General features: G+C 39.8%; 1 protein-coding gene across 5 annotated transcripts in view; it reads right to left on the bottom strand.

Moving 5' to 3' along the window:
- The window catches only part of LOC6046341 (FERM domain-containing protein 8), a 169,259-nt gene that overhangs the window by 136,780 nt on the left and 17,552 nt on the right, over window positions 1-14,927 (bottom strand). For all 5 annotated transcript variants that reach the window (XM_038250945.1, XM_038250941.1, XM_038250959.1 and 2 more), the window contains exons 2-3: window positions 11,125-11,641; window positions 4,022-4,515 (exon numbers count right to left, since the gene is read on the bottom strand). In XM_038250945.1, coding sequence (XP_038106873.1) covers window positions 4,022-4,515; window positions 11,125-11,192 — 562 coding nt within the window. In that variant the 5' untranslated portion in view covers window positions 11,193-11,641. The remainder of the gene's footprint in view (window positions 1-4,021; window positions 4,516-11,124; window positions 11,642-14,927) is intronic.

Genomic DNA, 14,927 nt, shown 5'->3' with positions numbered 1-14,927 from the left:
ACCCCCAAATTTGTATGGAGACTGCATAATGGCTTATTATTAACGAATTGATTCATATTAAAAATACAACGAAAAGTAAATTTTTACAAAGGTTTATAATGGTTTACCCACTGATTTTTTTTTAACGTAAGATAGAAATTTAAAATTTAGAAATATTTTTAACGCAGAGGTCCGAAAATGTTTCTAATGTATAATTTTTGACATCGAAAAACGGACTTCCTTCTGATTGCATGTTATAGGAAATTGCCCAAAGAATTCATTGCATTTGATATGTTAACCCAAAAATGCCGTTTAATATTTTTTGTTAGCAGTTTATATTTTAAAATGAGATTTTAACCTATTCCCTAATGTTTTATGTTTTATGTTTGGAGGGCTGTTTTTGCCAATGGTTTGGATTAGTTTGAGATATTAAATGATTGTTATGTAAAATGATGAAATAATTTTTTTCCTGAAAATCGTCAAAAAAGAGGGCGCTGCCAATAATAAAGGGAAGGTCCAATCAGCACCAAAGTTGGGATTTCTGTCAACTATTGATAGGTGAACGTTCCCTCCAAGTTTGGTCCAAATCGGTGAAGGTCGAGTCCAAGAGTCCAAGTCCCGTTGAATTGGAATGACCCAAATTTAAAAGTTTTTGGCAAATTTGTAATTGAAAACATTCTTCAAAAACACTACTCATTTTACCCCTTTCTCACCCCTAAGGTTTGGTGCACTCGTGCACCACCTTCTCGAGATGCAATGAATAGTATTATTCCTTTCGGGAGTCCCACCGGTCGGTCGGTCCCTCTAGCAACAACTCTCCATCTTGGGGACCACCAACATCGTGTTTGCCTCGCCGAGTGGTGCAGCAGGTCCCCATTGGCAGATGAATTGAAACGGAGAATATGAAACGAATGGTGGCATTAAATTTAATTTAACTTCTATTTTATTTAATTTCCACTCTCCGGAGTCCGGCCGTGACCTGTGGCACTTGAAGAGTTTGCTTTTAGGTGGGACAAAATGGTAGGTTTCCAGTTAAAGGGAACTTTAACAACAGGGTGCCAGAAGTCAATTTAAAAATCTCTTTCTATCCAACTATATAGCTCCTTTTCCTGCTGCCATCTACTGGATTTTGAAACCCAACGCCTGAAGGTATACCGTGCGCACTGCGAACATTTCCAGTCATTTCGTATCAAGCGGTAACAACCTCCGTTGCCATCAATGTACACTTCCAACCGAATCAGAACCATAAATCGCGGCGTGACCTCCATCACAGAAGTCTCTTTCTCTGTTCGCTGCGGTTATACCAGTTACTGCCGCTTTTAGTAAGCTCATAAAACAAGATGTCACACATTTTCCAGGAAGCTCCAACGCACACCAACTCTGGGGCGGCCTTCACTCCACACATATTGGTGTCGTTCCCGGTAAACCCTGATGAACATTACGCGGAAAACCCCCGTCCGAAACGAATCTCTTCGAGGACTGCTCTCTCTTCCTCTCTGTTCAGCATTGTCAGTTCCACCGAAATCGCACGTTCCACCAACGAGTTCTCGTGAAAAAGGAGTTGTGAGCCGCCCACGACCGTATCAAAACGTCAGTTTTGCTTAATTAGTGTCACACATATACAGTCGGAAAAAGGGGAAGTGAGGTAGTACATCTATGGAAAATATAGCATGAATTTTCTCCCGAAAGACAAGTTGGGAAAGCGATCCATATCTTTGCTGACTTTGTTCGAGCTTTAGCGGAAGTTGACCAGCGTGCACAGTTCTTCATTTCATTTGAGGATCAATCCTGATTTTATTTTCTGAATATTTAAGAAAACAAATCGTGCTTTGTGTGTTTTAGGGAGCGGGGACAATCGCCAAATCAAGAAATCTATAAATATATATTATTATACAGCAGTTCCATGTAAATGATTAACTCAAGACTCTTAAGTCAAGAGATTAAAATACCCTAATTGGATCCTAAAATAAAGTTTAAGCTGCTGATATTGTTGTTCAGAACGATAAAGTTTATTTTTCTGAGCACAATGGGTTTAAAATGGATTTTTAAAAAAATTGTTTAACTTTTCGGCCTTTCTTGACAGAAAGTATCTCACTTGGCGGCTTCTCCTAAGAGCACCATAGTTGATCCATCAAATAATGTTGTCGTGTCAATTGATTGTATTTAAATCGGAAAAAAGTGATAAGAAATTGTTTTTAGAGCTTCCGCACCCTATTCCATATGAATGGTAAACTCAATAGCTTTAAAATGGCCAAACAAGTGCAAAAACTATGAAAAAACTAACTTAATCCACCTGTGTGGTTGATGCCTTCCTCACTTTTTACCAACAATGGGCAATATGAGTGGTTTGGACACACATTTCAGCTATTTTTTTAGGTCCAGAAAAATAAGTACACAGATATAACTTAACTTGTCATAACTCGAGACAGGGTTGCCAGATTTTCTATTATGTGGACTCGTTGGAAAGGTCTCTTGATTACCTAACCAACGATGGGTCGGATGATGGTTCCGGACATCGTTTACATACATTTAAGTGAGATCCGGCTTCAAAAAAGTACATAAATATCACTTAAGTGGTCATATCTCGAGACAGGGTTGCCAGATTTTCAATTATGTGGACTCGTTGGAAAGGTCTCACAGGCTTCAAAAAAGTACATAAATATCAATTAAGTGGTCATAACTCGAGACAGAGTTGCCAGATCTTCGATGTTGTGGACTCGTTGGAAAGGGCTCTTGATAACCTAACCAACGATGGGTCGGATGATGGATCCGGACATCGTTTACATGCATTTAAGTGAGATCCGGCTTCAAAAAAGTACATAAATATCACTTAAGTGGTCATAACTCGAGACAGGGTTGCCAGATCTTCAATGTTGTGGACTCGTTGGAAAGGTCTTTTGATTATCTAATCAACGATGGGTTGGATGATGGATCCGGACATCGTTTACATGCATTTAAGTGAGACCCGGCTTCAAAAAAGTACATAAATATCACTTAAGTGGTCATAACTCGAGACAGGGTTGCCAGATCTTCGATGTTGTGGACTCGTTGGAAAGGTCTCTTGATTACCTAACCAACGATGGGTCGGATGATGGATCCGGACATCGTTTACATGCATATAATTGAGATCCGGACATATGTGAAAACACATTTTTATACATAACTTTTGAACTACTTATCGAAACTTCAAACAATTCAATAGCGATGTATGGGACCCTAAACCAAGTCAAATGCAACTGGTTCGATCAAAATCGGTTCAGCCAGTGCTGAGAAAACTTGGCAAGATTTTTGAACACATACATACATACACACACACACATACACACAGACATTTGTTCAGTTTTCGATTCTGAGTCGATATGTATATATGAAGGTGGGTCTTCGAGCTTTTAATAAAAAGTTCATTTTTAGAGCAGGATTATAGCCTTACCTCAGTGAGGAAGGCAAAACCATTTTATTTTTTTATAATCAAAACTTTTTAAGATTTCTGAATTCAACAGTTCAACCAGGTTCAATCAAACATTGGTTTGCTGTATCTACAGACCACACGGAGAGAAATTAGTTCCCAAAACCGTTAACAATCGTTCATGAAATTCAGAACCACGAACAAAGTGTTCAAATTGCATGGTATGTTTTTCATTGACGATTTTTCTCGATTTAGGGAACTTTTTTTTCGTGCAGTACGGACCTCACGAGAAAAGATATCTTAATAACGTTACCATCAGTAGAGTAAGAAAGAGATTAATTTCATTCTAGATTTTCTTGATAACTTCTTAACACGTTGTCAATGCTTTTGCTTTTACTTTTGAAAGAAAGTTTATTCTAGCTGCATATTCTACAAATGTATTTCGATTAGACAGATTGGTATTTAGTCGCCGTACTGCCAATCTCTTCTGTCATCGTTGACAAACCTCCCCTTAACTTGAACATATTCAAATCCAGCCAGCAAAATGGTCCCCCACTCAGAGTTAACAACCCCGAACTTGGCCCAAAACTGGCATCCCTGCGTAGCCACAATCAAAGACAAACTGCAATTACTCACCGGGTGAGCTCTGGTGGTGAAACTGGAGCTCGGCACAGCCGTCGTCATTACCGTTGCTATCGCAGCCCGCCACTCCAGCGGTGCCCCCGGAACCGGCACAGCAGTTATTCCCGGACGACGCCGCCGCCGCCGATAAGCTGCCACTCCCGGCTAATCCACCAATGACAGCAATGTTGTTGTTGTTGGTGGTGACCCGCTGCTGCCCCAGACTTATCTGCGAGCCTGAAACCGGCGAGGTCGGTCCATTGCCGTTGTGCTGCTGCTGCTGCTGGAGGCCACCGGGGAAATTATTGACCGATCCAGCGGTGTCCTGGGCAACGGAGGACGCGGCACTGCTCGAGTACTGCTGCTCTTCGCCGCTGGAGGCGCCACTGTTTGACAGCTGAGTTCCCGCGGCGGGGGCCGCTACTGTGCTGGTTCCGACGTGACCACTTCCACCTGCTACTCGGGACGGGCGGTTCTCTCGCATATAATCGCCGAAAAATATTCGTGACCTGTTGGAGCCAATGGAAAAACACACAAAAGGGAAAAGCGGCTCGTTAGTGTTGTTTTGTTGTTGGAGTTCGGAGCATTTCTGTATTGTGCCGTTATACATTCAACCCCCGGTGGTTGGTCACTTTTTCGTTTGACACTTTTTTAGTTTGTACCCCGTTGGTTGGTCAAAGTCAAACTAAAAAGTGACGAACTGTCACTTTTTACACGACGCTCACGCACACTATCAAAACAAACGTTTGGTAGTGTATGTGAACTCCGTGTAAAAGGGGTGTCAAACTAAAAAGTGACCCCGTTCGTTTGACAACAGTTGGTGTCAAACCACCGGGGTTTGAGTGTACCGGGAAGGGGTTTTGCTTCTTTTTTTTGTTTTGCCTTTTTTACATGCTAGAACTTTTGTTTCATTCGAAGTAATCGAAACCATTCTTCGAGGAATTTGGGTCAACGGGAATACGTTCTAGTGGCATACACAACATTCGACATGTGCACATTCCACGATGGATTTCGGGAGTGCCGGAATGACATATTTTGTGCTGAAAGTGTTGATCAAACCGCAACAGCACGTGTGGAATTCGCATTTCGGCGAACCCATTTATGCTTCACAGAAAATCAATAAAAATACCTTTGATGAATCAAACAGCAAACTTTAGAATTATGTTCAGCGGGAAATTGGGTTAGATAGTTCTTTTTTAGACCTACATACTATGCATAGTAGCGTGATTCACGACAAAAATGTTTTATTTCTAACACATCTTAGGTTTCTTATAGGTTTTGATCCGGAGAACAACTTTGTAGAACACCGCAAAGCGCTAGGAAATGATCCCGAAAAGATAATTTTTGGAGTTGGAGTTTTCGTCAAAATTTCAAAACATGCTCAAAATTAACGCTGCCAGATATACAGATAAATCTGTATTTTACAGATTTTTCGATCCCAAAAATCACAAAAATCTGTATCTACAGATTTATTAAAACTGATTTTAATTTAAAAAATACAATTCGGTATTTTAATTATGCTTTTATAAAATTTAAAAGCATAAATCATCTGTTAAAATTTTATAATTGTCTTGTATTACTTCGAATTTGACATATATGTATTAAATACAGATTTATTTTAAATAAAATACAGATCTTTTATAAAATAATCTGGTATCGTTGCACAGTTTACATACATTGGAGTAAGATAAATATCAATTAAGTGGCCATACCTCGAGACAGAGTTGCTAGATCTTTTGAAAATCAATAGCGATCTATGAGGCACCTAACCGGATCGAATGAAACCTCCCGAGCTACTCTTGTTAGTGCCTTAGGGAGCGTTCTTTTATAACGTAACGCAAAAAAAAGGATTTTTAGACCCCCTCCCCCTCGTAACAAAATTTCCATACAAATTTTAAAAAATTTGTATGGAGCGTAACATGGCTTCCAACCACCCTCCCCCCCCCATCCCCTACTGCGTTACGTTATAAAAAAACGCTCCCTTATTTGAAGAATGATTGTTCCAAAATGGATGATGATGCAACACACAGCTGAAAGGAACTCCAAAACTCTGTTATGACCAGAAAAAAAAACTTATTGGATCTCGGTTATTTACAAATAAAACCGAATTGAATTGAAAAAAATAGAAATAGAGCAATTCTCTGAGATTTCGATCAGTCGATTTTTTTCGTATTTTTTAATCCGACTGAAACTGTTTTGGTGACTTCGGTATGCCCAAAGAAGCCATTTTACATTATTAGTTAGTCCGTATAATTTACCATACAAATTTGGCAGCTGTCGATACAAAAATGATAATCTTTATCTTTTGAAGGAATGTTTTGATCGATATCACAGCAACTAAAGGTCGTATCAACAAAGTTTAAAAAAAGCAAAATATAGAGAATTTTCTGAGCTTTTCAAAAATATTTTTTTCAGGGGTGGGCAAACATGGACGCTTACTTTAAAACATAAAAAACTGCGAATATTTTCAAAAAAGTTACCTAAAAGTGGCTATAACTTGAAAATGATAAACTTTATCAAAATTTCACTTTAGTTTATTTTAATTGATGATTTTACATCGACCAATATTTCGATTTTTTGAAAAAAAAAACAGTTTTGATTTAAAAAAAAACATAACTCGTTCAAAGATTTTTTGCCATTTTGGAAATATTTGAAAAAACTAGCATTTGATGTCCCCTAAAACATAGCAGAAAATAAAAAAAATAGTGTTTTTTGCAATTCAAGTTTTAGTGACAAAAAAGTGAAATTAAAAATCACAACAAAAAAATTACCATGTATCATTTCTTTCAGTCTACTCCTAATCCATGCCTACAACTTTGCCGAAAACACCAAATCGATCAAAAAATGCTTCAAAAATACATATTTATGAACTCTTATATATAATTTTTGTATGGACAGCTGCCAAATTTGTATGTAAAATTATAGGCACCAACAAAGTTTCAGCCGGATTAAAGAAAAAGTAAAATAAAAAACGCCTATTTCGCAGATAACTGCTCAATATTGATGATTTTTCCCAGAAACTTCCGTTTGATAACAAAAATTCGATGAATAGCTGCGGTAATTTCAGGATCAAGTCCATTTGTGACCCCATTGTTTGCGAGCATTGAAATTAAATTGAATTTTCCGCGTACCGTTTTGTGTTTTAATTGAAAGTGCACACAGTAGATATTGAGTCACACACACACACACTAAAATCCGGTAGTGACAGGTGTGCGTTTAAATCGAACCAATATTTGCGTACCCATTTGCAGACGTGCGTTTGTCAATTTGCGAATGGATGCGTGGGGATATTAATTTTCATTGATGGGATTTAAAGCAAAAAAAACGCGTGTGTGTGTGTTTTTTTTTTTAAGCAAACACTTTTGTAAATATAGCTATTGAATGGTTTAATTGGTGCAGCTATATATGATATAAATATGATTTAAAACCATTTGCATTTCTGAAAAATTAGAATAAAACGTTCCTTTCAGTGGTTATCGTAAGGTTGAAGAGGGAAATCATTCTGTCAAACTCACAGCATTTCTGTTGAATTTTAATTTCAGCCAAGCCAAGCCAAAGCATTATCAGCAATTCGACACAATCTGATAATTGAACTTCAAAGGCTTGACAAAACCCTAGCAACAAAAGAGATGAGATCGTAACTCGTTTTGTTCGCTCGTATAATGAAACTCACCTTTTTTGAATACATTGTACGTTACAGATAGATTTTAATTATTTTTTCAAAGCGTCAAATGCAGAAGATCGTTATGTGTCCGTACTCGATTGCTCGAAGTACTCTGTGTATTTTACACAGCTAAAAAAAAGTTCATTTTGGAAGCTTAAATATTCAATAAAACGGAGATATCCATCTGAAAACAAAAATACACTTTTTATAACAATAATAATTCAACATACACTGTCAAAAAATGATGGTAATGATACATTGGGAAATATTGAAAGATTTTACGTCTAAAAATATATGAACTCATTTTTATAATGTAGAGATTTTCTTTTTTTTTTCATGTAAATTTACATATTTTCCATGTAATTTTCACCGAAATTATGTATGAGAATAACATAACACAGGCAGAAATGAAAAATTCGGGTGCGGGTTATAGCACCAAAATAATTATTTATTTTTTTGAAAATAAGTGGTTGTTTCTTCAAAGAATTTCAAATCTTTTGAACCGGAGCGTTTCTTTGAAAATTATGCCATAGAATTAAAAAAAAGCATTCAACCTTTGTTATATTTCAAATATAGCTGTTGAGCTGATGCGTTGTGAGCTGTTCTTTTGTTTTTGAAGCGTTTTTTTTTTACTCTATTTTGATTTTACTCTATTTTGATTTTAGTAGGGGAGAGTGGGGAGACTTGATCCCTTATTTTTGTATCGCACAAAACTCTGTCAATTTCTCACAAAACTATGAACTTTTTGCATGAATAGAAAGCTTAAACATTCAACTATGTTTGGCTGATAAGGCTTCATCCATGCGAAATATTTAAAAACTTAAAATTTTCTTTTTTCGTCCAAAATTGAGCATGTTTACAAAAGCTGGTAATTTTTGTTTACAAAACTTTTGAAAAATGTTTCAAACTGCAGTAAGTTATGTACAACTATACTAAAGGAAACTATGTACGAAAACCTAGCCCAATTATTTAATCTTGAGGCTGATTCCAGTGACTATAAAAATGCAGGGATCAAGCCTCCCTAAACGCACTTTTTTAAACAATTGATTGTAAAAATAGTATGACGATAAATTTAACGTCAAATGCGTAAGGGTTTTGGAGTTAATATGTTTATCAAACAATTCATGTATAAAAAATACTTTTTGAATAATTTTTGAGTGTTTTCAATACTTCGACGGTAACATTTCAAAAGGCATCATGTACATTTTGACACTTTCTGAGTTCTTGCATATTCTGAAAGTACTCCTAACAAGCTACCTCTCCACCAAAAATGAGCAAAAGTTACTTCAGTAAAGTCTGTTTAATCATGATTTTGAATAAAATAACATAAACAAAATCTCTGCCATCAGCAGCCCCTGTTTATATAGCCCTGTCAACCTGTCAAACAAAAGGCTACATAAACCTCGTGACGAAAAAAAAGCAACATGAAAAAAGCGCCATGTACATTCGGCGAAGAAAAACGAATCATAACAAAGCGTCCCCCTCAATGACAGCAGGGTGATATAGACGTTGGTGATTTCAAAAGAAGTTATGTTTGTTTTTCTCAAATAAAATTACTGAAATAATGTTTTATTGAATTTGGATGATCAAGTATCAATAATAGCAACGTTTTTCATGGTTTGTTATCATTAGAACATCTTATTTTGCTTTTATATTAAAATGGGAATTGAAAATGGATGCTCAACATTCAAATGCGTTATTCTCAAAACGCATGGTTTGTACATGATGCTTTTTGAAATGTTGGCGTCGACTTATCAAAACAAAGAAAAAAGATCTCTTGGAGCACTTTTTAGAAATATATGTGTAACTCAATCTAAACATTTTTTATTTTTTTTCTTTGTTTTCTACAATGAGTTTTAGTCAATTCCTCACAACTTTCTAGAACAAAGCTAATTGTTTTACCCACATGCTGACGAGATACAGGCTTGGGATCAAGTGTCCCCGGGGATCGAGTCTCCCCACTCTCCCCTATTGATTTAAAGATGAGCCGTTTTGCCTTCCTCACTCAGGTAATGCTATAAGGCGTCATCCATAAAGTATGTCACGCTCTAGGGGAGAGGGGGGTCTGAGAAAGTGTGACATTGCGTGTTATAAGTATAGGGAAAGCGTGACAAAGGGGGGGAGGGGGGGTAAATTTTGGCTGATTTTAGCGTGACGTACTTTATGGATGAGGCCTAATCCTGCTCTAAAAATGAACTTTTCAGAGATAGCTCGTAGACCGACCATGTACATATTTCGACTCAGAATCAAAAACTGAACAAATCTATGTGTGCGCGTATGTGTGTGTGTGTGTGTGTGTGTATGTATGTATGTGACCAAAATTCTCACTGAGTTCTCTCAGCACTGGCTGAACCGATTTTGGTCAAACCAGTTGCATTCGATTTGATTTAAGGTCCCATACGTACCTATAGATTTTTTGTAAAGTTTCGACAAGTAGTTAAAAGTTCTATATAACATGTTTTTTTTTTTGCATTTATTCCGATGTTTGATAAGTGGACTCAAAAACCATCATGTTATACAAACTTTCCAACGATTCTAAAAAATCGAAGATCTGGCAACCCTGCCTCGAGTTGCGCCCACTTAAGGGATATGTATGTACTTTTTTGAAGCCGGATCACACTTAAATGTATTTAAACTATGTCCGGATCCATCACCCTACCCACCGTTGGTTAGATAATCAAAAGACTTTTCTAACGAGTCCAAAACATTGAAGATCTGGCAACCCTGTCTCGAGTTTTGACCTCTTCAGTGATATTTGTATACTTTTTTATTGCGGAGAAACTAGATGAAATTTGTGCCCAAACTCATCGAATCACCAACAGGTAAAGAGTGAGGAAGGCATCAACCACATAGGTGGATTAAGTAAGTTTTTATCATACACAGTACCAATGTAGAATTTCTGAAGGTTGAACATTTGGTTGGTTGAATTACCTATTTTAAGAGGAATGATTCCAACAAAAAAACAATGTGAACTTCAGCAGAAACTCATACAATTTTCACCAGTTCCTGATCGTCAACAATTCGCTTTTTTTGTTGTTGATTTTTTTAATGAAAACATGTTTTTATCTGTTCAAGATTTCTTTCAGCAATCAAAGCCAAAAATACACTCAGACATATTACAATGAAATTTGTAAAGATTTGTTTTATATGGAAATTGTCCACGAGGGCGGCTACGGGGAGGGATCTGAGTTGGTCTCTTTTCTGTTTGTTCTGTTTGTTCTGTTTGTTCTGTTTGTTCTGTTTGTTCTGTTTGTTCGGTTTGTTCTGTTTGTTCTGTTTGTTCTGTTTGTTCTGTTTGTACTGTTTATTCTGTTTTAGCTGTTTAACGATCAGTGCAAAATTAGGACATTTCTAAATTATAACTGTCCCTCCAATTATACTACCAACTGTAATTAAACGTTAAAAGTCGCTGCCCTTGCTCCCAATTAAACCGTATAACGTCATCCATACTCACTGGTAATCCGGTGGAACCTGGGGAGAGTACTTCCTTCGGTGGTGATAGGGAACATTTCCAACCGGCATTGGCACCCGGTCCGCGAACACTCAAACTACGCCCCAAACTCCTCCTCCACCTTCACCCTTGACCTCTTCTTCCTTCTTCTTTTTTGCTTCCTGTTGCTGCTCTTCCGTTCACCAAGTATCCACCAAATCGCAGCAATTAAACGATTCGAAATTCGATTTCACCATTCCCAACTCCACGGCCAATTTCCGGGCCTTCGTGAGCCTGGCCACCACCACCACCGCCAACCGCACTAAAAGCTCATTTTAATTGTTTTCACTGAATTTTTCATGTATTTTCCCCCACGAATCCGATGCGCCGCCGCCGTCGATTTCAAATCCGATTAGTTGGCCGTTTCCGGTCCGACGGAGACGCGGTCACCGGGTCGGAACATTTGCATCGATCAAATCAAATCACGAACCGCTCCACGTGACTCCAATCTCTGCAGTAGTGTGCTGCGACCTCCAGCCGACTAAACAAAAAAAAATCACGCTTTAGATTTATTTAAATTGAGCTACCCCTCGCCGCCAGGGGTCGCCCAACGCGACCGAGCTGGCAACCCTGCCCGCTTCTTCCTTTGATCTAGCTTTAATTAACATAACTCATTTACGCGCCGTTATTATTATTCACTTTTTGACCTCCAACCACACTCGCTGGCACGTGTCCTGAGGTTCCCCCCTCCTCTAACACCTCTCTCTCTCTCCGGCGGAAGCAACGACCCCCTGCGGGGTTCTTCCAAGAATCGGAAAGCAATTACAAAACTTGTACCCCGACGGCAGGCAGGACTGGCAACAGTGACGTGAATCCTTAAAAAAGCAGAAAAGGTGCTGCAATACGATGGGCTGCAAATTTTCACGATTTATTTCCGAATTGCTGGCAGCACTTCAACGCACGAAAAAAACAAAAAAATTTTACGTAAAATTTAATTTAACTTATTTGTATTTTAAAGAAGCAGTGCTGTCAGTTTTTGAATGAACAATTCCCAAAAAAAAAACTTTCAAGTGAACTTTGGAGAATTATTTTCGTTTCTGATTGGTGTGCGGCTGAGGAGACCCCTTAACCACAGGAAACAAACAAGATTCGTGTCGGTTAAACTTTTTGATATAAACGCCGCCGCCGTCGAGAGACGGCTTATTTATGTAGGACTGTTGTACTTTCTTGGAGTGACTTCTTGATCCGCGAGTGTCAAATATAAATGGCTGGCGGCCATTGTCCCTTTGAGATTTGTTCTGGAGAGTTTAATGACAGTTGCAGAAAGTGATACATTTTGGACGTGGTCAAGGAGAGGTCGGTTGTGCAAATATATCCAATCCCATCTCTCTAAGCGGTGGTGTCTGAAAGAAACTCGATGATCCGAGGTGTTCCTTGAAATTTACTAAAAGCAAGTACACTAATCAATAGAGCAGCATTTTGAGAAAATTTTATTATGTATTTTACCAAAAAAATTATTTCAATTTCCTTTACACGCATTTTACAAAAACATTTTCTGAACTGAACTGAACGTCTATTCTGTTAAGTAACTGAACGTGACTTTTGTGTCTGGTTACAAATCACAAATTGTCAACTTTTTGTTATTGCTAAGCAAAATGTTTCAAATATGCTTAACGCAATATTTATTTATTACAAAACAAATTACAAATTAAGCTGTTTCAAGTACAAGTATGTCATATCTTGGCAATACTGCGCGCCAGGATTGGCGTCACCTGTTCTGCACCACCCTGGTCGTGCGCGCTGACAGCTGAGCTGCCGCGCAAGCAACAACAACATCCGTCATTCCACCACCAACATCAGAAGGAACAACATCATGCCAAGTGTTCGTGCTACATATTAACTAGTGGAATAAAGAGTTTAGTTAAGTAACTAGTGCCGTGTTCCTTCTCTCTGCGTCCCGCCTGTCCCTCCTCCCAACCGCATTCATAACAGTTGGCGACGAGGTAGTGGATTCGCAAGGGAAATACGGACTTTGCGGAACCTAAAAGTGCGATGGTGCTGGAGGAGGAAAATGCGGCGCCTGCTGCGCCATCAACGTTAACGTTCGAACCTTTCGACCCGGCCGCAACGAAATTCGATCGTTGGGTCAAACGGCTGCAAGTGTCGTTTCGGATCATCAAGGTTGCGGAGGCGGTCAAGCGGGACAACATCCGACACGAGAAGTTCAAGCCCGGAACTTCGAATCATCAAATCGAGCGAGTGCACAAACCAAGCTTCAAATCGGAGGGAAACTACACAACTCACCAAGGAGCATGCGGTCTGCTACGGGGCGACACGGATTCTGCGCGTCGAGAAAATGCGGAACTCGGCGGCCATGCTGCAGCTGTGGGAAAATGCAAACTACTTTCCACGCCAGACATCCGTTACGACCAGTTCGTACCTGGTAAGTTTCTGCGATGCGATTCTGAACGTGTTGAGGAAGACGGCGTCCAATGTGATCTCTGGGGTGATCTTCTCACATTGCGCCAATACGTTAACGATTCGAAGAGACACTTGCGTGCGGTCAGCAGGACCAATCTGCGGAGGGGCACCTGCGCCTACTCCAACTGCTCTAGGAGCAACTTACGCTGGATCTTCCCAGCAACTGCGAAGCGGCATCTACGCCACCTTCAACTGCTCTAGGAGCAACTTCCGCTGGACGTTCCCAGCATTCTGCGGAGTGGCAGCTGCGCCATCTCCAAACGCTCGAGGAGCAATCTGCGCTGGACTTGCCCAGCAATTTGCGAAGTTAACCTTCAACCGCTCACGGAGCGAACCTGCGCTGGACGTGCCCAGCAACTGCGAAGGATATACGAAACCCTTCAAGGGCTCATGGAGCAACTTCTGCCGGACGTGCCCGGTAATTCTTTCTGCGGAGAGGCAGCTGCGCCAACCAATCTCCAACCGCTCGTGGAGCGAACCTGCGCTGGATGTGCCCAGCAACTTCGCACTGCTCAAGGAGCAACAACCGCTGGACGTGCCCAGCACCTGCTACTGGTCGGAGAACAACTTCCGCCGGACTGCCCGGCACCTTCAAGAATTCGGATACGAACTTACACCGGACGTTCCCGTTCCTACCGACGTCATCCTACGGAAGCTTCTACCGGATGAGCGGAACCAGAAGTTCACCACAACGGAGGGGAGAGCTGTCATATCTTGGCAATACTGCGCGCCAGGATTGCCGTCACCTGTTCTGCACCACCCTGGTCGTGCGCGCTGACAGCTGAGCTGCCGCGCAAGCAACAACAACATCCGTCATTCCACCACCAACATCAGAAGGAACAACATCATGCCAAGTGTTCGTGCTACATATTAACTAGTGGAATAAAGAGTTTAGTTAAGTAACTAGTGCCGTGTTCCTTCTCTCTGCGTCCCGCCTGTCCCTCCTCCCAACCGCATTCATAACAAAGTATAGTTAACTATCTAAGTCGAGATCTAAGTTGTTGCCAAATAATACAAATTTATTGAAAATTAACGATTGCGATGTTTAACTAAACTAAGTTGCTTGAAATTTTGAAACAAGCATTGTTGGAATTCGAGCGAGAGAAGGAAAGCATTTCTCGCTCGCGAACGAGGGAGAGAACTTGTAGTACTTTTCTCTTCTCGCTCGCGCTCGCATTTTCGTTCGCGTTCTCGCTCTCGCCGCGAGCGCTCGCGAGCGCCTCGTGCTAGCCGTTCGTCCCAAGCTAGCAATTTGTTCATCAGGCTTATGAATACGAACCAGGCGATGGTATAGAGGTGTAACTTCAATCGCTGTGTTGTTTTTTGTTCGTTTCTAACACGTTCAA

Source organism: Culex quinquefasciatus, chromosome 1 (genome assembly GCF_015732765.1).
Source record: "Culex quinquefasciatus strain JHB chromosome 1, VPISU_Cqui_1.0_pri_paternal, whole genome shotgun sequence".
In the NCBI taxonomy this organism is placed as follows: domain Eukaryota; kingdom Metazoa; phylum Arthropoda; class Insecta; order Diptera; family Culicidae; genus Culex; species Culex quinquefasciatus.
The sequence above is the reverse complement of the archived record's forward strand: the minus strand, read 5'-3'. Positions and strand labels throughout refer to the sequence as shown.